Source organism: Dasypus novemcinctus, chromosome 15, assembly GCF_030445035.2.
Source record: "Dasypus novemcinctus isolate mDasNov1 chromosome 15, mDasNov1.1.hap2, whole genome shotgun sequence".
Taxonomy (NCBI): domain Eukaryota; kingdom Metazoa; phylum Chordata; class Mammalia; order Cingulata; family Dasypodidae; genus Dasypus; species Dasypus novemcinctus.
The window spans coordinates 109,076,015-109,099,028 of record NC_080687.1 but is presented as its reverse complement, the minus strand read 5'-3'; the positions used below and the strand labels follow the sequence as shown (position 1 = coordinate 109,099,028).

General features: G+C 40.6%; 1 protein-coding gene and 1 pseudogene across 1 annotated transcript; one reads left to right on the top strand and one right to left on the bottom strand.

The window, feature by feature from the left end:
- Positions 1-8,450: 8,450 nt before the first annotated feature.
- LOC131273528 (guanine nucleotide-binding protein G(s) subunit alpha pseudogene) lies at positions 8,451-10,079 on the top strand (annotated as a pseudogene).
- A 433-nt stretch (positions 10,080-10,512) lies between these two features.
- Positions 10,513-12,140, bottom strand: LOC131273527 (ret finger protein-like 4A). Its single transcript, XM_058276881.1, has 2 exons — positions 11,852-12,140; positions 10,513-11,081 (listed from the first exon to the last, which is right to left on the bottom strand). The coding sequence occupies exons 1-2, from the start codon at positions 12,135-12,137 to the stop codon at positions 10,513-10,515; spliced, it is 855 nt and encodes a 284-aa protein (XP_058132864.1). The 5' UTR covers positions 12,138-12,140.
- Between the last annotated feature and the right edge of the window lie 10,874 nt (positions 12,141-23,014).

Here is a 23,014-nt window from a genome sequence, read left to right as displayed (position 1 = left end):
TGAACAGAGCCAAGGAGAGCCTTGGAAATGAACCCTCTGGACCAAGGACACATTACTCCTCTAGACTCCCTTATGACTTGGCTTCCTGACTTCCTGACACCTAAACATGCAGTGTCAAGGATTAAAAATGTCTTGGGAAGCAGCTGTGGCTCTATCAGTTGGGCTCCAGTCTACCTTGTGGGAGGACCTTGGCTCAGGACCTGGGGCCTCCTTATGAAGGCAGGCTTGCCCACGTGCTGCAGAGAGCTGCCCAGCTTGTGGGTGCTGCAGAGAGCTGACTCAGCAAGGTGTGCAACAACAAAAAAAGTGGGAGACAAGTGAAAACACAGGTCAGCATGCAGTGAATGGACATAGAGAGCAAAAAACAAGCAAGCTGCAAGGAGGGGGATAAATAAAAAATAAATAAATACAGACACACAGAAGAATGCACAGTGAATGGACAGAGAGAGCAGACAACAAACAAGCCTCAAGGGGGGGGGAATAAAACTTTTTAAAAACTTTAAAAATATCTTGGCCAGATTTCACCCTCATAAATGCATGTTCACATGAAGCAATAGTAAACTTATTGTGAATATAAATTCATTTTTCATTTTATATTTTGGAATAAGATATGTACCAAGACATCTCTTATTCATGCCCAACATAGCCTCCATAAATTATATGACACATTCTCACGGACACCAAGAATTAATAGAAAAGAAGATAGGATTTGGCACCTTGAAATATTAAAATGAGACTGCAGGAAACAGATTTGGCTCAACTGATAGAGTATCTACCTACCACATGGAGGTGCAGGGTTCAAACCCCAGACCTCCTGACCCATGTGGTGAGCTGACTCATGTGCAGTACTGATGCATGCAAGGAGTGCCATGCCACCCAGGAGTGTCCCCCATGTAGGGGAGCCCCACACACAAGGAGTGTGCCCCATAAGGAGAGCCACCTCATGTGAAAAAAGCGCAGCCTGCCCAGAAGTGGTGCCGCACACACAGAGAGCTGCAGTGGTAGATAGCTGGTTATAATTACATCAATCAGAGAGATTGCCATCAGCAGTGAGTGGCTCTTAACCCAATCACTTGAATCCCTTAAAAGGGGAAGTGATTCCAGCATTGAGAGAGGTTTTCACAGCTCATCTTTGGACAGCCAACATCTCCCAGAACTCATCAAGAATCTTCACTGGATTTTCATTGAAGCTCCTGGTGGCAGCCCGCCTGTGGAACCTGGACTTGTGCATCCCCACAGCTGCATGAGAGACTCTGATAAATCTCTGCCGACAGATATCCCTTGTTGGTTCCATTTCCCTAGAGAATCCTGACTAATACAGTCAATGGTAGAATCTCAACTCATCATTTTGTAGAGTCAGCCACAGAATGATTTCATTAAGGAAGATAAAAACGGTGTCATTTTTTGATCCAGGGTAGGCACAATCTGTCTGCTGGTAATAGAGCAGCGGGCTCATATATCCCTAAAGGCATATACTGTTCCTGCATTGAGTTGGCTGTCCTCAGACCATATTTGCTGAAGTAATAATTTACTCAGCTCCCTGGACCGTGCTCTCTATAGATTTCTTTGTAGAAATCTGAGAAGTAAAAAAGGAATAACTTAAGTTTGGATTCACACTGAGGTTTTCCTCTGGTGTCCAGCTGTTTCTCCTTTCAGCTCAGCTGTGTAGTGAAATCTACAGCAGAGGGTTTTTCTTGATGAGGGTCCTTCCTCACAAATTAACCACATCCTACCTTATTTCAATCAAATTTTCATTCACTTATGGCAGGAATTAGATTTTTACTTACTACATAGGTTACAAAAACAAAAGTCTTATCCTAATATTGTTTTTTGTTTCTATTAAGATGAATAAAGTATATCCTCACAGTCATTTAAGATGGGTTTTGCTTATAAGATTTGGTATTAGGACAGAAACTTTTAAAACAAAATATTGGCATAATTATTAATCCTTATGAAATAATGGAGCTACTCTCAAGTAGTTTTTGCCCAAGCAAGTAAAACCTCCTCATATTTAGATCAAGAAAATGAGTTCAATGTACTCAAAAGTCTTTCCTAAAACCACATCACTAGAATAGTCACTTCTTCAAAAGAACTTTTTCTCCAGGATTCCAAAGATCATCTTTGAGAAGTTTGGTAAATAAGCTCCAAAATTGTTCCTGCCAATGTCAACCAGTCAAGATCTTAATTTTTATTAGTTACAGACAGTATCAAAATCAAAAGATATTTTTATAAAGTAACTGTTTCTACTACATTACTTATAAAAATGAGATTGATTTCATTTTAAATCAGTCATCCAAAACAATTCCTCTTGGTTTTACATGACTCATGGTTGATCAAGTGTCAAAGAATGAATAAAAATGATATCATATGATAAAAAATTAGAAATAGCAGAAGGTGCTAAATCACTGGAGTGATTAAATTACATTGTCTTCCACTTAAGCATTTCCAGGGAGAACAGTTGCTTTTTGGTGCTGGAATTACTTATCACTTTAAATCTAAAGCAAAGGAAAATGTGTTTTGCCCTACATAATACCAGTACTCAAGTACTGTTGACTCATTAAGGCAAGCTGAAAAATGCACAAGTATACTAAAAATTGTGACTAATATTTCTGAGAAATCCTTTCATATTGTTCTTCTCCACTGAATGGGAGATACAATGTTGGTTCATCTTTGCATGGAGGTATATGAAGTTTTATTTCTAGTCTTACTATTTATTTTTATTTTTTTAAGATTTATTTTTATTTCTTTCTCTCCCCTCCTCGCCCCCCCCCCCAGTTGTCTGTTCTCTGTGTTCATTCACTGTGTGTTCTTCTGTGTCCACTTGTATTTTTGTCAGCAGTACCAGGAATCCGTGTCTCTTTTTGTTGGGTCATCTTGCTGCGTCAGCTCTCCATGTGTGCAGCACCACTCCTGGGCGGGCTGAACTTTCTTTCCCACTGGACAGCTCTCCTTACAGGGTACACTCCTTGTGCATGGGGCTCCCTATGCAGGGGACACCCCTGCATGGCACAGCACTCCTTGTGTGCATCAGCACTGCACGTGGGCCAGCTCCACATGGGTCAAAGAGACCCTGAGTTCAAACTGTGGACCTCCCATGTGGTGGGCAGACACTATAACCATTGAGCCAAGTCCAATTCCCTAATCTTACTATTTAAATGTTTAAAGTAATATATCCTATAATTACTTTAGGATGTTGTGACATTTGGGGCATGTTTATTCTCAAATTTGTTGTTTCATTGACTCTTGCTCATGAAATAGTAATCCCTAATGTGTTTTGCATTTGTTTGTTTTAAGCCCATCTTAAGCAGGGGCTTATATATTTTTTATTCCACCATGTGGATTCAGTTATTGAAAACATCAACCCCAGTGTTTTGAATAAACATCTAATATTTCCCCAAGAATTTCCCAAAAAGATCTATCATTCTGGAATCATATTAATGTTAATTTCTTGGATTAGGGAATTTTCCATTAAGAAGAAGAAAGGAACAAAATAGGTTTCCCAGCCCACTCAAGGGGCTGTCTTCAGCTCTCAGTTGCTGACGATCCTTTTCCAGTTGTAACTTGGGACAGAAATAAACTTGTCTACCTTTCCCTGGGACAGTGATCGATATTTCCTTGCCCTTTCTTATTGGCTGTTCAGTACTTTGAGTCTCTGATACTGAAAGGACTCCATATTACAAAATCTTACTTATCAAGGTCATATTCCCAACCTCCAGTCCTTGCACACATGTTGGAGAACCAAGACTCAAGTAACTGGAGCTGTTCTGCTCTAACCCCCATTTCTCATTCAAGTTCATAACAGCAACCTTCTCCATTCCTGACTGAGTTCCATTGTCCCCCTGACTGAGTTTAGTCATAAGAAAACATGATGAAGGAACTGTTTTAAGTTTAAGAATGAAGAGATATGACAATTAAATGCAATATAACATTTCAGACTTTTGGGGATTTCCCTGAAGGACAGTGATGAAGGAAAATCCTCCTCACAGGAACAGTTTTGAGAAGTCAATCTGATTGTTCATTTTGTTTGAAAGGAGAAACAGCTATATGTGTGACTGGATATCATTGGCTGGATGGTCAGGACCATGGAAGGAACATGACTGGAAAATCATTGGCAAGAGGCTCTGTGGAAATTTACTGAATGACATTCATGGAATAAAAATATGGAATGTTCTAGGGAGGAGGATGGGAGTTTGTTGGACACTTCTTCTCTGGTATGGCACTGTGTTAGTCTCCTACGGCTGCTGTAACAAATTAGCCAGACTGAATGCCCAAAAACAACAGAAATTAATTCTCTCAGTTGGGTGCCCCAGAATTCTGAAAGCAATGTGTAGGCAGGGCCATACTCCCTCTGAAAGCTCTACAGAAAAATCCTTCCCTGCATCTTCCAGCGTCTGTTGGCTCCCACAATCCTTGTCATTCTTTGAATTACAGGTGAATCACTCCAATCACTTCCATCATCACATCACCTTCTTCCCTGTGTATCTCTATTTTTCTCCTCTTCTTCTTAATATTTAATCACTGGATTTAGAATATTTTGCATATGAGGCTTATGAAGTGCAGGTTAATTATGGGAACTGCAAGACATAGCAGCCATAAAAGGGAATAAAATACTGAAATGTGTTATAGCATGGATGAACCTTGAAAACATTATGCTATGTGAAAGTAGCCAGACAAAAAAACAGAATATACACTTTCTTTTTATCCCCCACCTTGTGGCTTTTTTTGCATGCTGTCTGCTCTCTGTGCCCATTTGCTGTGCATTCTTCTGTCTCTGTATTTATTTTTATTTTATTTCCCCTCCCCCCCTTGAGGCTTGCTGGCTGTCTGCTTGCTGTGTCCATTCACTGTGTGCTTTTCTGTGTTTTTGCTTGTCTCCCTTTTTGTTGTGTCAACTTGCTCAGTTGGCACTCCATGGTCCTTGCAGACCAGGTGGCTCTTCATGGAATGAGGGCAAGCCTGCCTTCACAAGGACGCCCTGGCACGTGAACCCAGTGCCTACCATATGGTAGATGGGAGCCCAATTGATTGAGCCACAGCCACTTCCTGAGAACATACACTTTTGATTCCATTCATATGAAATACCCAAAATTGATAAATCTATAGAGATAGAAAACAAATTGGTGTTGGCTTAAGGAAAGGGAGAATGACTGCTTAATAAGTATGGGCTTTCTATGTGTAATGATGAAAAAGCTACAGAGCTAGAATGTGATAATGGTTGCACAACATCGTGAATGAACTTCATTCCTCCAAATTGTACACTTTTAAATGGTTTAACCAATGGCAAATTTTGCGTTCAATGAATTCTACCAAAATAAACTATATCTTTAGCTTTTATTCCAGAACAGTCTCTTTAATTAGTTACTTCTGTCAGGTTTTGCTTAACACTTTTTGAATGTTTGTTCTTGGCCATTTATACATTTATTATTTTTCCATCTCTCTGATGAATAATATTGCCTCTACAACATTCTTATGTTGATAGTGTGTAAGGAATATATATATACACACACATATAATTTACTTTTAGTCAGATCTTTGTAATTAAACTATGTCATGTATATTTATAATAGCTGTATTATGTTACTTTGTGATAATGTTCTTCTTACCTTATTTTGGGCTGTTTCTATAGTTTTAGAATTCGTTTTAAATTCCTCTCTAGGATTTATCAGGCCTGCCCATTTTTGTTCATTATTGATTGTTCTAGGGATTTAAAGGTCTGTGTCATGAGAAGGAGGGTGCCACATGGGAGAAGTAAGGAATGAAAGATTGCTCATATGAGATGCTACTAGGAGGATACTTGATACCAAACAGTTATATTTCTACATCACGTGAAGTATGTGGTTGATCTACATAGGGGAGCACAGGTGAGGGAAATTTAAGATAAACTTTGTCATAATGGAGAAAATTTGTCTTTTCAATTCTGGATATTACACTGGTATTTATATTTTTTCTATTGTTTAAACAAATTTACTTTGACTAGAAGGTACTCTTTCCCTATCATTTTGAAAATTACAGAATTTGAATATATGCCAATGTTTAATTTATAGCCTCCACAATGTATTCAGTTGTTGTTACAAAAATTAAAATAAAAATATTTGGAAATTGAGCTGAGAATTCAGGATGTTTTTATAGAAATGTAAATATAAACATAAAACGAGAATAACCATTCATACTATTTAGTATTCAAAATACAATTTATTTTTTTCCTGACACACAAGTATTTATACATGTAGCAACTTCACCAATATTGTTAATGAATCTCTCTATTTAATTAGTTTTTAAATATACTTTTCAGTTTTTTATTTTTTGAAGAAACTTAGATTACATAAATGTTACAAAAAATATAGGGGATTCACATATGTCCCGCTCCTTAGCTCTCCCACATTTTCCCACGTCAACATCATTCTTTACTACTGTGGTACATTTGCCACAATTGAACACATCTTGGAACATTGCCACTAAGTGATGATTATAGTTTACATTGTAATTTACCCTCTCTTCAGCTCATTTTTGCATGTTATTATAAAATATACAATGATCTGTATCTGTCAGTGCAATGTCATTCAAGATAAATTCCAAGTCCTGAAAATGCCCCCAAATTATGCCTATTTTTCCCTCTTCCTCCCCTTGGAACCTCCATCAGCCACTGCCTCCACATCTATGATAAAACTACTTCTATTGCTAGGATCAAATATCTGCAATAGAACAACTGTAAGTCTACTCTAGTCCATTGCCCATTCCCCAATCCTGAGGATTCTGTGATGGTGATGCCCACTCCACCTCTAATTGAGAGGGGACGTAGAACCTATGGGGCAGATGGATGGGACCTTCATGCTTGCACCTGCAGATTCTCTCTGTTCTTTGAGATGGCCATTGTCAGACTTCATCTCCTTGTTAGTTGTCCTGGGTGAGTCCAGTGAACTGGAGAGTAGATGTTGCAAGTCTGTTGAGATTCAGGGCCCAATTGGCACATGAATAGCCCAGATTTAAGTCTCTTGGATATACAACTATCAACTCTAGTATTAATTATAGGTTCAGTTAGAGGGACAGTATAGCCACGTGTAGGGAAACCACAACTTGCTCCAACTCTGTCACAGTGGGAAGCATAAATTCCAAAGTAGTGCCTACTGGCAGGGCACCAAACTCCTGAGCTGTCTGCCCTGCCTATAGTGTCTGGATGTCTCCAGAGCCCTCAGGAGCCCTGCTATTTGTGGTAATATTTACCTTGACAGTCAATGAGTATCTGCTGAGACATACATAAACACAACCTCTGAAATGACCTCCAGACTCATTTTGAAGTTTCTTAGCCTTATGAACTCACTTGTCTTTCCCCTTCCCTCTTCTTCTCAAGGTCTTTTTCCAGTTGCATTGCCAATTGGTGGCTGGTAATACTCCCTCTGTGCCAGGGAGGCTCATCCTTGGGAATCATGTTCCATGCTGGGGGAAATGTAATGCTTTTATATGCTGAGTTTTGGCTTAGAGACAAGCCACATTTGAGCTAAAAGGAAGCTCTCAGGAGGTAACTCTTAGGCACCCTATAATACTATGATAAGATTCAATTTCAAAAGTAAAGTTTCATAAGTACAGTCATCACACTCAAGGACACATAAAAGGTCCATCCTCCTTCACTAATCACTCAGGGGATTCTTACTGTCCCATTAGAGAATGTGGCAGAGCTCCCCAGGATGGGAATTTGATATTTCTTTAGTTATTGTTTGGATCTCCACCCACTGTGACAATGCCCCATGAACACTTGAAGGCATTTGTATTCCTCGTAGGTATGCCCCAGGTGAACCTCCTCCAGTGCAACCCCATGTCTGACACTGCACGTCCATGATCCTCCCCGTCATAGTCGCAACCCTTCTGTGATCCAAAACTTCTTCAAAATCGAAGCCAACATTGTAGCCAAATACAATTAATATGAAAATGATATAATAACGATGGTTTTAAAAATAACAAATAAAATACAAAAAAAGAGTTTGAAATAAAAAATATAATTTAAAAATTTTCCTATTATGTCTTTCACCATTGTAAGATCTGCGGTCTTCGATGTGACATTTTCTTCCATGTATTCACTCAGTGTCTTATTTTTTTTTTCATTTGTCTTCAAAGAAGCTTTAAATTACAGAAAAGTCATGTACAGAAAACAGGTGATTCCCGTATACCCAATGTCCTCTCCCTTTTCCCCTTCCCCCCATGAAAAACATTTTACATGCGGATGGTACATGTATTACAGCTGATGTACAAATATTGAAACATTGCTACTCACCATGGTCGATGATTTATGTTGTGGTTTATATTTTGGACTGTACGCTTTATAGATTTGGTGATTTTGATGTGGTTTATGCAGAACAATTCCATTGCCCCAGAATGCCCCGTGTTCCATCTATTCTTTTCCCTCCCTCTCCCCTTGTGACTCACGGTCACCACCAAGAGGAGCTCAGTGAAGCGCCATGGTCATCGTTATTTACAAGAACATTGAGGGCTTGACCTACTGGCCTGTCCTCCATCAGGTCCTACCTATGCTCTCAAGAGACTCCCGCGCCTCTGGCTGCGATCATTGCATTCAAAGAGAATAACCACATGTTCAGAGAATAACCACCCACAACATTTAGTGTATAAAGTGAAATTTATTTTCCGATTAAAACGTTGAGCCTCCCCCGCTCGCCCGCCCGCCGCGGCACTTTTGGGTCGGGCCGTGGCAGGGCCCCGCCGAGGCAATAGGAGCGGGGCGGCAGCTCCCGCCGCTCCTGCCCCAGTCCGCCTCGGACCCGCGGCGGCCGCCTTCAGCCCTCTCGGCCTCTCCGCTCGCCTGGCGGGGAGTGCGCGCGCCCCTCGGCTCCCACCCACGCCGCACACTCCCGGCGCCCACGCCCGCAGTCGGCCCGGCGCGCTCCTCGCCAGCAGTCAGGCCCGGCCCGGCCCGCCCGGTGCTGCCCCCGCCCGCGCGATGCCTCGGGAACAGCAAGGCCGAGGACCAGCGCACCGAGAAGGCGCAGCGCGCAGCCAACGAGAAGATGGAGAAGCTGCTGCAGCAGGACGAGCAGGTCGACGGGCCAATCCCCGCCTGCGGCTGCTGGGTGCTGGAGAATGTGGTAGAAGCACCGTCGTGAAGCAAACGAGGATCCTGCCTGTTACTGGGTTTAATGGAGAGGGCGCCGAAGAGGCCCCGCAGGCTGCAAGCAGCCAACAGCGGTGGTGAGAAGGCCACGAAAGCGCAGGACGTGGAGGACAACCTGAAAGAGGCCGCTGAGACCCTCGTGGCCGCCGTGACAACCTGGAGCCGCGCGTGGAGCTGGCCAAGCCCGAGAACCAGCGCGCGGGGACCGCACCCTGAGGCGGTGCACGCGCCTGCCTTGATTCCCTCCCGAGCGCGCCAGGGCTCTGCGGGAGGAGGGCGCGCCTGCCGCCAGCGCGCCAGTGGGTGCCCGCTGACTGCCTGCGCCCGGGACTGCGTGGACCAGACTGATGGCGGCAAGCAGGCCCACTCGTGCCCAGCGACCCGCGCCTGCCTCGCGGCCGCGTCCTGACTGGTGGAATCTTTGAGACCAAATTCCAGGTGGACAAAGTCGGCTTGGCCGTGGTCGGTGGGGGCGGCCAGCGCGAGGACCAAGCGGGCCCGCCCCGCGCTGCGCGGCCGTCACTTTGGCGTTGCCAGCGGCAGCTGCGACGTGGCCCTTCGGGAGGACAGACAGGCGAGCCTGCGCGGCCCTGCACCTCTCCAAGGGCGTCTGGAACAACGCGCGGCTGCGCACGGTCTCTGCGATTCTGTTCCTCAACCCGCGAGACCTGCTTGCTGAGAAAGGCCTTGCTGGGAAATCCAAGATCGAGGACTGCTGTCCAGCATTTGCTCGCTACGCTGCTCCTGAGGATGCTGCTTCCCAAGCCCGGAGAGGACCCACGCGTGACCGGGCCAAGTGCTTCATCCGCGACGAATTCCTGAGAACCAGCACTGCCATGGAGACGGGCGCACCGCTGCTTCCCCACCTCACCTGCGCTGTCGCCACCGGAACATTCGCCGCGTGTTCAGCGACTGCGAGACGTCACCAGCCACGCGCCGTCGTCAGGACGAGCTGCTCTAAGGGCGGACGGCTAAACTTAATTAAAGCCTTAAGCACAATTAATTAAAAGTGAGATGTAATTGTCCACGCAGTTAATCACCCACCATATGGCATGATTAACAAAGCAACTTTTCCTTTCCCGAGTGATTTTGCAAAACCCCCTTTTCCCTTCAGCTTCAGGCCGCCTAAAAGAAAAAGACAAAAAGGCCACAAAAGTTCCCTCTCACTTTCAGTAATAAACAAATAAATAAATATTGTTTTGTACACCATTAAAAAAGTCAGAATAAAAATTAAATGTGGGCAAGGAAAAAAACTTCTTTGAGTTCATGAAACATAAGTTTTCCAAATTTCTTTTTTTATTGCATTTATAATGTGTGTTCCATGTAGAAAAGGCCACAAGTATAAGCACAAATGAATTCTCAATAAATGTTTTCATTGTCTTGGCTTGAGTGGTCTATCCTGGGTTATTCTGGAGGAATGGACTGTGTGGATTTACTACAGGACAAATACTCAGGGAGCCCTTATCACCATTGCTTAAAACTGAAGGAGAAAAGAAGGGGCGCAGTGGCTCTGAAACTGGAATGTTGCTGAATGTAAAGATATGGGATCCATCAGTAATGTCCCAAAAAGAAAGGTTTCCAATATTCATATCCAGGAAAATGCCCACTCGGTGTAACCAGGTGTTCACCCAGACTGCAGTGTGTGGCTGAGTGCTGGCTGAGAAAACATTTCCATCTCTCAAACCCAGAGTCCAGAAGCCACAATCCGAAGACCGAAGAACAGTTCCCTTTCGGTTAACAGATTCCTTGCAAACACCCAGATCCCATTCTGTGCTTGTTCCCATCTCCACCTCCCAGTAGTGGCGGCCCGACGTGAACCGAGAAGACCCAAGAATGCACACTGCGTAGCTGAATCTCTCAGCACGTTCTTCACGATTCTGTTTATGTCCACACCGGACACTCCTCAGGTCCTCAGAAATGATGAGGAGGTTATTGGCTGAGTCTACATCCAAGGTCATATCCACTGTGGAAGAAAATAAGACAGCGAAAGGACAGACTATAAACCCTCCACATTCTACTGCAAGTGCCCAAATACAGGGTTGAATTATGTTCCTTTAATTCCTTTTTCACTAAAGCAAATTTTTTTAAGGAAATTCACCTAGCACTGTTGACGAGTTTAAAATATCCTGTTTTATGGCAGAATGGGTCTTTCCTTCACAGTAAGGATTCTGTTTGTATTCAACTATGTGGTTATTTGATTATTCTTCTCTTTAATGCATAAGATCCCTGAGGGTGGGTACCATCACAGTTGTTTGTTCTCAAATTACAGAGAGCATTAAGGAAGAAAAAGTATTCTACTTATTGTAAAATAATGTTCAAATATTAAATTTTCTTTTCTCTTTGCTATTAGATTCCCAGTTCACCTTGGTGGCTGGGGAGTTGCATGTACACTTTAGAATTGCTATGGTTTTATCAAAATTAAGAGTTAATGTTAGGAAGCCGGAGGCAATGGATTACTTCTGCCTCACTGTTATTCAACATTCAAAGTACTCATCTGCCAGCTGTGGCTACTGTTTTGGACAACACAGTTCCAGGGCATGAACAAAATATATTTTCTTTAAACTATCCAGTGTAGTTGAATCTAATCTACACTCAGAGGTGAGAACAACTGATGTTTGTGGCACATAGAAATTGTAGGTGTCAGAATTGAACTAATGCCCATATTTAATATTGAACCTTTCGAGTAGTTGTTTATTCCAGGGTCCATTGTGGGAAGTTATACAGATTCCTTACCTTGGAACTTTAATATCTTTGGGTTCATCTGTAGAATAGTTTTCAGGTGGGGTTCCAGTTCTCGGACCTTGGAAACCAGCTCCCCCAACTGGCAAATGTGTCTGATGTCATTCTTCTGTGAGACCACAGGGCAGGAGGGGCACAATATACCCTCCAGATGGGGCTCCTCCTGCAGTGAATTGGTGCAGTGTAGGCAGCAGACATACCCGCATTTTAGGTACACTGGGTTTTCAAGGTAAGTCATGCAGATAGGACATCTGCTTGCCTTTTTAAATTGTTCAGCCATGCCCAATCTCCAGGTAAAATCTGCATGAGAACGGAGTTTACAGAATCGAAGGGCCCAGATGTTTTCTTGTTTACATTCATAGAGTTGTCATGTACCTTCTATGTGCAGTCATTAGCCCCAGATAATGAAAATTCAATATACATACAAATATAAAACTCATGTCCTTGAACTTCTGATATTTGGAATCTAGTTGGAATGAAGAATATAATTCATTATTTGGCATTAAATTGAAGTCATGAAAGGATCTAGACCTGGGGTGTCTAATATGATAGGCACAACACTCACGTGGTTCATGAGCACCTGAAAATTCACTTGATCTAAATTGAGGTGTGCAGTGAATGCAAAATACAGACTGGAAGTTTAAGACGCACCAACAAAAAGAGAATGTAAACTCTCTAATAACTGTTTGTAATCAATTACATATTGAAATAATTATAACTAGAATATTAAATTAATTGGGCATGTTTCTTTTTTACTTTATTAAGGTGGCTATTAGAAAATTTCTAATTACTTTTGTGGGTTACTCTATATTTCTATTGACTAGTGCTGTTCTAACTCAGAGATCAACCAACTACTCCGCCAGCTGGTGTGTTCTGGATGCAGCAGAAACCCACAGCAACAGCTGAGAAGTTCAAGTCAATGGAGAAACTCAATTCACCATCTGCTATAATTGTCTAAGCTATCATTTGATAAGGAAAACCAAGACAATATCATTTCTTCTGCCTGAATATTGAAAATCAAGGTTCTGTCTACTATTCCTAGAGCAGTGGGACCAAGAGTCCCAAATCACAGATTGTGGGTGGCATTGGCCTCAGACAACACTTGCAGAAATAAATTATCAATTTCCTGGTGCTTGCCATTTGTTGAAATTTGAGAAATAGAATTGAAATTACAAAGGATGGCACTCACCACTCCTCCAGTAGATTCTCCTCTGGCTACAGCTGCTTCCTCCGTCAGCTCAGTTCTGAAGTGAAAAGCACTGACAGTGTCTCTTCCCACTTTATATCCTGCATCTCGTCTTGATTTAATCAAGTTTTGATTTAATTATGGTGTAAATGATGACATAGAAAGATTATTACAAAGGAGATCCTTTTGTCTTGCAGTTACTTTTCCTATTAGTATGGACAAGGATTTCCATGTTCTTATCACTCTAGATTACATTTCAACATTATTTTTGGTGGGAGTAGGATTTGGTATTAGGACATGAATTTTAAAACAAACTATTTGTCATTGACATTAAGCCTTATGATTAGAGTTAGTGTCAATGAGTTGGGATTTTTGTTTTTTTGCTCACAAAATAAAACTTTCTAGTATTTATATCAAGGAAATTAATTAAACCTATTCAGGAGTAGTTCCTAAAATCAACCCAACAATCTGTCAGCAAATCAAGATCCTATATTTTATCAATCTAATTATCAAAAGTAAAACATTTATTATTATATTTCCTATAATCATAATATTTTCTCCATCTGACATGTTATAAATATGATACAGGCATTTTTAAAAAACAAATCATTATCATTTTCTTCAAAAAAGAAAGATTTATCATATCGCAAATGTCTCATAAGTATTCATCTTTATGGGTTTGAGGGGAGAAAATGAAAAGTTAGAAGACTTGGGGGAAGGGTTAGATTACATTTGCATGATTAAATTAAGTCTTTCATTCACAAAGTGATTTGCTGTGTTTTGCTGGGCACTCTTATCATTTGAAATCCATAGCAGAAACAATCCCAAATCTCAAAATCTTTGGTTTCACTTACACAAAGTGAAAAACAAAACTCTCAAAAATATACACACTGTTTTTTTAGAAGTCCTTTCACTTTGCATTTGTCCTTCGTTTTGGAATTACATTTATGTTTCATGCGGACCTAATTTATGTGTGAAGTATTTATTTCTTTTCATCACTTTAATAATTTTAATTTTATTTTATAATGACTTTTAGAATAGTCTCACTTTTGGGGGAGCAGTTATTCTTGTGTTTATAATATCATTGACTTTTGCTCATTGAGGATTGATCCTTATGGTGTTTTCTGTTATTTAGTTTGATCATGAGTAGAAGTTATATTTTTTGTTAATATTGTTAAGGGATTTTATCTAGGTTATTGGCTATGCTGCAGAAATGAATGTCAAGAGCACGCTCGGTGAGTTAGGTTAGTAATTTATTCAGGCAGAGACGAAAGAGAAATGGGAGAAAATAACAGATCAGAGGTCCCAGGTAGAGAGGAAGGGGGTGAAAAGGGATAAAGAGGGATGATTTACAAGGTACAATTTCCCCATTATAGATTATAAATGCCCAGGTTTACCTGCGTGGCCACATGGCAGAGGAAAAATGGTGAGACCGGCACACAGAGGGCAGGAACCAGTCCAAAGGCAAGAGAGCAGGGGGAGAGCAAGCTCAGGACTTGCAGTTTGCTTTATAAACTATTAGTTATTCTATCCCTTTGCTAATGGCAGGGGAGGGGTTCCAGCTGTTTGCTGTTTTGACTGATCACCCCACCCATCAATCCCCTAGTGAGGACCCAATGATAAAGTTCCCAGGGAACATCCAGGGCTTTTCCTTGCTCTCAGAAGTCTGTTCTGGATAGCAGAATCTTGGGTGTGGGGGTCCTCCAGCAGCCATCTTGGGGGTTACTGATGTCCATGTGGACTCTCTGCGAGGTTCCAAGTCCTTCTATTAATTCTCTATCTTAATAGCCTGCTTCAATATCAAATGGCCAGATTTGTGGAAAAGACCAATGCAGTGGTTAGATTTTTACCTCTAGCAGGTACCCACCAAATATGAAATTTCATTCATTTCATGATGACTTCTTATCTTCTGGGTTCTTTTATTAACTGAAAAGTAAGCTTCCAAGCCAATTCAGAGGATTTTAGTTACTTACTGTATTCTTTACAATTGGCACTTTGGACAGAAATAAGCGTGGCTGCCTTTCCCTGGGACAGTGATAAGTCTTTCTTTGCTCATTAGTAGCATTTTCTAGCTTAAATGTCTCCTATATTTACAGTACCCTGTATTATAATATCCCTATTAGCAGAGGCCAAATCTTCCACATTGTTTCCCTATTTTTGCATCCTGGAGCTCAAGACTCAAAGCACTGGGGTGGATCTGCTCCCACCAAATCTGCTCTTCAATGTGAAGACATCAGCAGATTGCAGAGTTAAAACTTCACATTCAGCTACTCCATGTGTCTGAGAGCTAGGTAATTCAATGCTTTACCAAGGTGCATCTGAAAATAATTGAATAGCTTATCATATCCTGTATTTCCAGTATTTTTATGTGACTGTGTGTAGCAGGGTCCACAATGTGTCTGGAACCAGGTATCTCAAGTCTCTTCTTAAGTAAATGTGGTCTTTCCAATTTTGGCATTTGAAACTTCTTAGTATTCTGAAATACTAAAGAAAAATCCAAACATATGAAGAAAACATCAATTGCTTTTGCTAAATCCAAATTCATAACATAGGAACTGAGTATCAAAAATGACAAAAATATATAAACTATCAATAGCTAACAATTGTGCAGCAAGGAAATTGTAGGAAAGTGCAGCATTGTGGAAGCCAAGGATGGAGCACTAGAAGGAGAAGGAACAATTTATACAATCAAAACTGAGAAGTAACATTAAGATAATCTGTGTGTTTGTAGTACCTATAAGATCACTGTTAATCTAGAAAAGCTTAGGTCCAGTGAAACGTTAGGAATGTCATGATTTAATGATGGTGAAAGTTGTCTCTTTAATTCTGGATATTTTTCAGGCATTTTACCATTTCTCAATCTTAAACATAAGCTATATTTAACATTTATAAGGGATATTATGTTGCTATCATTTTAATGAGTCATGCAGTACTTAGATGTGATGAAATTATTCTGAGTTCAAAATCTCTGAAATGTAGTAGATAATCCTTATAACAAAATAAAAATGGTGATTTTTCTGCACTAGGAATATACATTTATTCTAACTAACAAAGGACACTCTTGCATCTGTGCCATCAACCACAATTCCCACCCACCTCTTGGTTTACTGTCCTATCTAGTTTCTAGATTATTCTCTAGCATTCTGCCATTTGGCATTTACATAACTAGACTACCATTTTCAGTCACATCCTCATTTCTATAGCTGTTACTCACTGTGTGTTACCTTCCTATCCTTTCTCCCTTGCTGGTTGTGCAGTGGGAGCCAAGCATGTAGTTGGTGCTGTAAGCCGTGGAGGCTCAAGCCACCCTCACTACATGAAGGACCAATGAAGCTTCGTCCAACTTTCTCCTTTTCCAGGGGTTAGGACAGAGTCACACTGTGTTGAATAATCCAAGTGCAGACCTACACTGTAGTTGCCCAGAGAGACTGATGAAGTTTCACACTTCTACCTCCCCTGCCTGGGGCAGGGAAGGAGCTGCAGGTGTGAGCAGCAGTCTATCTGGTATGGGTCTAAGATGACTGCAGTTGCCCTGGTAGACTTCTGATTTTCAGTCTATGCCAGCCAAAGTTACCTGCAGTTACCTGTATAGGCTGGTGCAGGGCTCCTCAGCCTCCTCCAAACCAGGGGCGGGGCTGAAACCTAGGCAGGCTGCAGGCTGATCTGTGTCAAAGAAACTGGTTCCTACTGACACTGAGAGTTTCAGTCAGCCCAGTTTCTCCTCAGGCTGGGAGCAGAGTCAGAATGGCAGCTATTGGCCTCCTTCCTACTCAGGCTGATTCACACCCCAGCCTCTCCTAGGGTTACCTCTTAGTCAGCCAAGTCTATCAACCAGTTGCCAAAATTGGCAGCAAACTGTTCCCTCCTCCCGTTTCTGGGAAATGGGGCTTCCAATTCCAGCCACAGAGCAGCTCCTGGGGTGGCTCATGCCTCCAGAGTAGGATAATCACCAACCTCCATGGCTTGGCCAGTAATTTCCCGGAGAGGCTGGCACAGGTCCCCACAGCTTCCTCCCTGCTGGAGGTGGCACGGGGCTGTAATCTGATGTGGATGGAAAGCAGTCGGTCCCCACCAGCACTGGGATCCTCAGTCTGCCCCGCTTCCCCTCATGCCAGGCATGGAGTTAAGATCGTGGCTCCCGGCCTCTTTCTGACTTGGACAGGCTCAAACTTCAGCTGTTCTCAGGATTATACTGTAGCCTGCTGAATTTACTCATTAGTAGCTGAAGTTGGTGCCCAACGGTCTCTTCCTTCTGGATTTCAGGGAAGTGGAACTTTCAATTCCAGCCACAGAACAGCTCCCAAGGCAGCTGGTGCCTCCAGTGGAGGTTGGGCACCAGCCTCTATGGCATGGAGCACTTTACTTACAAGTCTTCTCTGCAGATGGGCAGTCTCCTCTTTCCACTCCTTCAAAGGTGTGGCAGGATGCTTTCCTGATCTCCTGGAGCCTCCAAACAGGTGCTTCAGCTAGCTCCAGAGAGCGCTGGGTGTTTGCTACCTGCCCTGTAGCAGGAGCTGGCTCTAGGAGCTCCTTATTCTGCCACCAGCTTGCTGGTTCTGCATGTTCCATTTTTGAAGGAAATATTAGTTATTTTTGTATTTGCATAGAAAAAGCTTGAGGGAACTATACTGAAGTAGTGATTGTGATTATCCTTTCTTTTTTAAAAGGATAATTTTTTTCATTTTTATTATCTTTTTTAAAGATACATAAATTGAACAAAATGTTACATTAAGATATATGAGGTTCCCATATACCCCACTCCCCACACCCCCCACTGCTCCCACATCAACAACTTCTTTCATTAGTGTGGTACATTCATTACATTTGATGAGTACATTTTGGAGCATTGCTACACAGCATGGATTATAGTTTATGTTGTATTTATACCCTCTCCCAGTCCATTCAATGGGTTATGGCAGGATATATAATGTCCTGTATCTGTCCGTGCAATATCATTGAGGAATATCATTGAGGACAACTCCAAGTCCTCAAAATGCCCCAAGATCACACTTCTTATTCCCTTTCCCTGCCTTTAGCAACTCCAGAGGCCACTGTCTCCACATCAATGATACAATTTCTTCCATTGCTAGAGTCACAATAATCCTATAGTAGAATACCAGTAAGTCCACTCTAATCTGTATTTTATTCCTCCATCCTGAAGACCCTGGAATGGCAAAGTTCACTTCAGCTCTAAATTAAGAGGAGGCTTAGTTTCCACATGACTGATGGATGGAATTCTCCTGCTTACAGCTATAGACTCTCTCAGTTACCTGGTGTGTTGGTTGACCATCCTCACCTCCCTGTTAGCTGACCTGGGTAAGTCCAATGAATCAGAGAGTAGGTGTTACAACTCTGCTGAGGCTCAGGGCCCAGTTGGCACATAGACGGTCCAGAGATTCAAGTCTCCTGAGCATAGACACCAACCCCAGTGCCAACCATAGGTTCAGTAAAAGTGACCGAAGAGGCATACATAAAGATGTCACATTTGAGTCCAACTCCATCATACTTAGGAAATTACATGAGAAATGTGTCATTTTATCATAAAAAATTAATTGTTGCTACAAAACATTCAAACACCCTCACCTCCCTCCCCCTGCAAAAAAAGGAAATGATATTTAAAAGTTTCCAGGTCAAATTTCTGTTAAAACCATGGCTGTGAAAAATAAATTGACATGCATTCTATGGGGAAAAAATTTTTTTTCTATCATCTAGGTATTTTTTTTTTCATCTATGAAATACTCCAACTGCTCTGTAGCAAAATATATCTGGAACAATATTGAATTATATACCAAATTATGGCAATCATTATCCATACTCACAGAGAGATAATTATTGTGGGAAAAAAATCTATTCAAATGCCCTTTAGAAAAGAGCATACACAGGGACAGGATAAATAGGTACATAAATAAGGACAGGATATGGGATAATTTGACCCTTGCTATGAGGAATATTGAAACACAAACATAGGAAATATTTAAACTAGGAAATGCCAATGGTGACAGGCAAGGAAAGATTTATCACTGTCCCAGGGGAAGACAGGCAAGCTCTACTCTGTTCAAAGCTCCAATTGTAGAGAATATTGTAAGTAACTGAAATCTTTCAAATTGGCTTGGAGACTTACTTGTATTTTAATGAAAGAATCTTGAACCCAAGAAGTTAACATAAAATGACTACTTGAACCTACAGTTGGTGCTGGAGTTCTAGGTATATGTCCAAGAGACTTGAATCTTTGGGTTGTCCATGTGCCAGCTGGGCCCTGAGCCTCGGTAGAGTTGCAACACCTACTCTCCAGTTCATTGTACTTACCCAGGACAACTAACAAGGAAGTGATGGTAGACAACCACCATACCAAGGACCCAAGAGAGTCTACAATGGCAACCAAGAGAGTCCAATCCATCAGCCATATGGGATCCAGGCCCCCTCTCAATTAGAGGTGGAATGGGCATCACCATCCCCAAATCCTCAGGACTGGGGAATAAAATATGGACTAGAATGGACTTACTGGTATTCTACTATAGACTTACTGCGATTCTAGCAATGAAAGAAATCCTATTATTAATATGGAGATGGTGACTGCTGGAGGTGCTGAAGGCAGGCAGAAGGGAAAAAAGGCATAATATGAGGGTATTCTGAGGACTTGGAATTGTCCTGAATGACATTGCAATGGTAGATAGAGGCCATTATATATCCTGCCATGACCTACAGAATTGAGTGGAAGAAAGTGTAAACTACAATGTAAATTATAATCTATGCTTAGTGGCAATGCTCCAAATGTGTTTATCAATTGCAATGAATGTACCACACTATTGAAAGAAGTTGTTAATATGGAGAAGGGTTGGAGGTGTGGGGAGTGGGGCATATGAGAATCCCTTATGTGCATTTTTGTAACATATTGTGTAATCTAAGCAGTTTTTTAAAAAATAAAAAATATATTTAAAAACAAAACAAAACATGAAATGGATACAATTCCAGGCTGAAAGGTATTTGTTGGGTACAACTAGAAGGAAAAAGCTAACCACTGCCTTGGTCTCTTCCATAAATCCAGTGATCTGGTATTAGCAAAAAATAAAACTTCTGCTCATGATCCACTCAAACTAAATAAATGGAAAACACATTACGGATCAATCCTCCATGAGCAAATTCAATGATATTATAAGCATAAGATTAACTGCTTCCCCAAAAGTGAGAATATCCTAAAAGTCATTATTAAATAAAATAATTTAAAGTTATGAAAATGATGACTAGAAATAAATACTTCATATAAATATTATGTACATAGGAAATATAATTGTAATTCTAAAGTGAAGGACAAAAGCAAAGTGGAATGACTTCTAAAAATATTGTGTATATTTGTTAGAGTTTTCTATTTTTCACCTTGCCTAAGTGAAATAATAGATCTTGAGATTTTGAATTGTTTCTGCTCTGGATTTCAAATGATAAGAGTGCCCATCAAAATCCAGAAACTGATCGCCCTGCAAAGGAAAGACTTGATTTGACCATGAAAATGTAATCTTACCCCTCCCCCATGTCTTCTAACTCTACATTCTCTCTCTAAACCCACAAGTATGAACACAAATGGGACATTTGAAGGATGAAAAATCTTTCTTTTATAAAGAAAACAACAATGGTTTGTATAAATAAGGCCCTATATCTTTTTATAACATGTCAGATGGAGAAAATAATATGATTATAAAAATATACAGTCATAAATATATTTTACTTTTGATATTTTGATAAAATACAGAATCATGATTTGTTTACTGATTGTCAGGGGACAGACTGGCATTTTCTTTACCAAATTTATAAAAGGAGGTTTTCACAGTCTTGGAGAAAAAGCATTTTTGATAGATGGCTTCAGTTTACAGAGTGTGATTTTAGGAACTTCTGAATAGGTGTAATTAATTTCCTTGACCTAAATGCTATGAAGTTTTATTTTGTGAGCAAAAAGAAAAAAAAAGTCTTCTTGAAACTAATTCTATTAATAAGCATTAATGTCAATGCCAAATATGTTGTTTTAAAAGTTTGTCATAATACCAAATCTTACTACCAACAGAACTAATGTTTAAAATATAATTGAGAATGATAACAACATGGAAATATTTGTTCATACTAATAGGCAAAATAACTTTAAGACAAAATGACCAACTTTGTAATAACCTTTTTATGTTATCATTTATGCCAAGATTAATCAAGACTTAATTAAATCAAGAGTAGAGACATGATTAAAGTGAAAAGAGGGACTGGTAATGGATTTAACTTCAGAACTGAGCTGACCGAGGAAACAGCTGTAGCCAGAGAACCTAGTGGATGAGTGGTGAGTACCATCCTATGTAATTTCAATTCTATTTCTCAAATTTCTACAAATGGCAGATGTGAGAGAGCAAGGACAAGGCAACTGATAATTTATTATTTTGGGAAGTATTGCCTGAGGACAACTCAATGGCACCCACAATGTCTGCTTTGGGACTCTTGAGCCCACTCTTCTAGGAATAGTAGACAACACCTTCATTTTCAATATTCAGGCAAAAAAATGATTTAGTCTTAGATTTCTCTATCAAATCATAGCTTAGAAAAATCTACCAGATTTGTCTCCAATGACTTCAACTTCTCAGCTGCTGCTATGTGTTTTTGTTACATCAAAGTCACACAAGCTGGGGGAGTAGTTCAGTGGTCTCTGAGTCTATACCAGTAGTGATCAATATAAATACAGTGTGATTCCCATATGTAATCAGAAATTTTCTAGTAGCCACATTTAAAAAGTATAAAAAGAAACAAGTCCAATTAATTTAATATCCTAGATATTATTTCAATATGTAATTGATTATAAACAGTTATTAATGAAAAAATTTACGTTCTCTTTTACTTACTGCATCTTCAACATCCTGTCTGTATTTTATACTCATAGCACATCTCGATTTAGATCAAGTGAATTTTCAGGTGCTCATGAACCACATGAGTTTTGTGTCTATCATATTGGACACTACAGGTCTAGAGCCTTTCATGACTTCAACTTAGTGCCAAATAATGAATTACATTCTTCATTCCAACTAGATTCCAAATATGAGAAGTTCAAGGACATGAGTTTTATATTTGTATGTATATTTCATTTGCATTATGTGGTGTTAATGATTGCACATAGAAGGTACATGACAACTCTATGAATGTAAAGGTGAAAGCATCCCCGCTCATTCAAGTCATGTAAACTCCACCCTCATGGAGATTTTAACTAGACAGTGGATATGGCTGAACACTTTAAAGGAGCCAGTAGATGTCATATCTGCCTGACTTATCTTGAAAACCCAGTATACATAAAATGTATACATATCTGCTGCCTGCACTGCAGCAATTCACTGCAGAAGGAGCCCCATCTTGGGGGTATATTGCGCCCTTCCTGACCAGTGGTCTCACAGGAGAATGATATCAGACCTAATTGCCAGCTGGGGGAGCTGGTCAGAGAACTGGAGCCCCAACTGAAAATTATTCTACAGATGAAGCCAAGGGTGCTGAACTTCCAAGGTAAAGAATCTGCATAAATTCCCACAATGGGTTCTGGAACAAACAACTACTCAAAAAGCTAAATATTAAATATGGGCATTAGTTCAATTCTGGCACATAAAAGTTCTATGTGCCACAACCATTAGTTCTCAGCACTGAGTATAGATTAGATCCAACTGCACCGGATATTTTAAAGAAAATATATTTCATTCATGCCCTTGACCTGTGTTGTCCAAACTGGTAATCACAGGTGGATGATGAGTACTTTGAATGTTGAATAAAATTAACCTAGAGGTAATCCATTGACCCTGGCCTCCTAACGTTAATTCTTAATTTTGATATAACAATAGCAATTTTAAAGTTTAATTTTCAAAATTATGTTACAATAAATAGAATATTATTTTCTTTATTAATGATGTCTGTATTTTGATTGGGAGTGTGCTATCATATATATTGAATTTGAGAGCAAACAACTG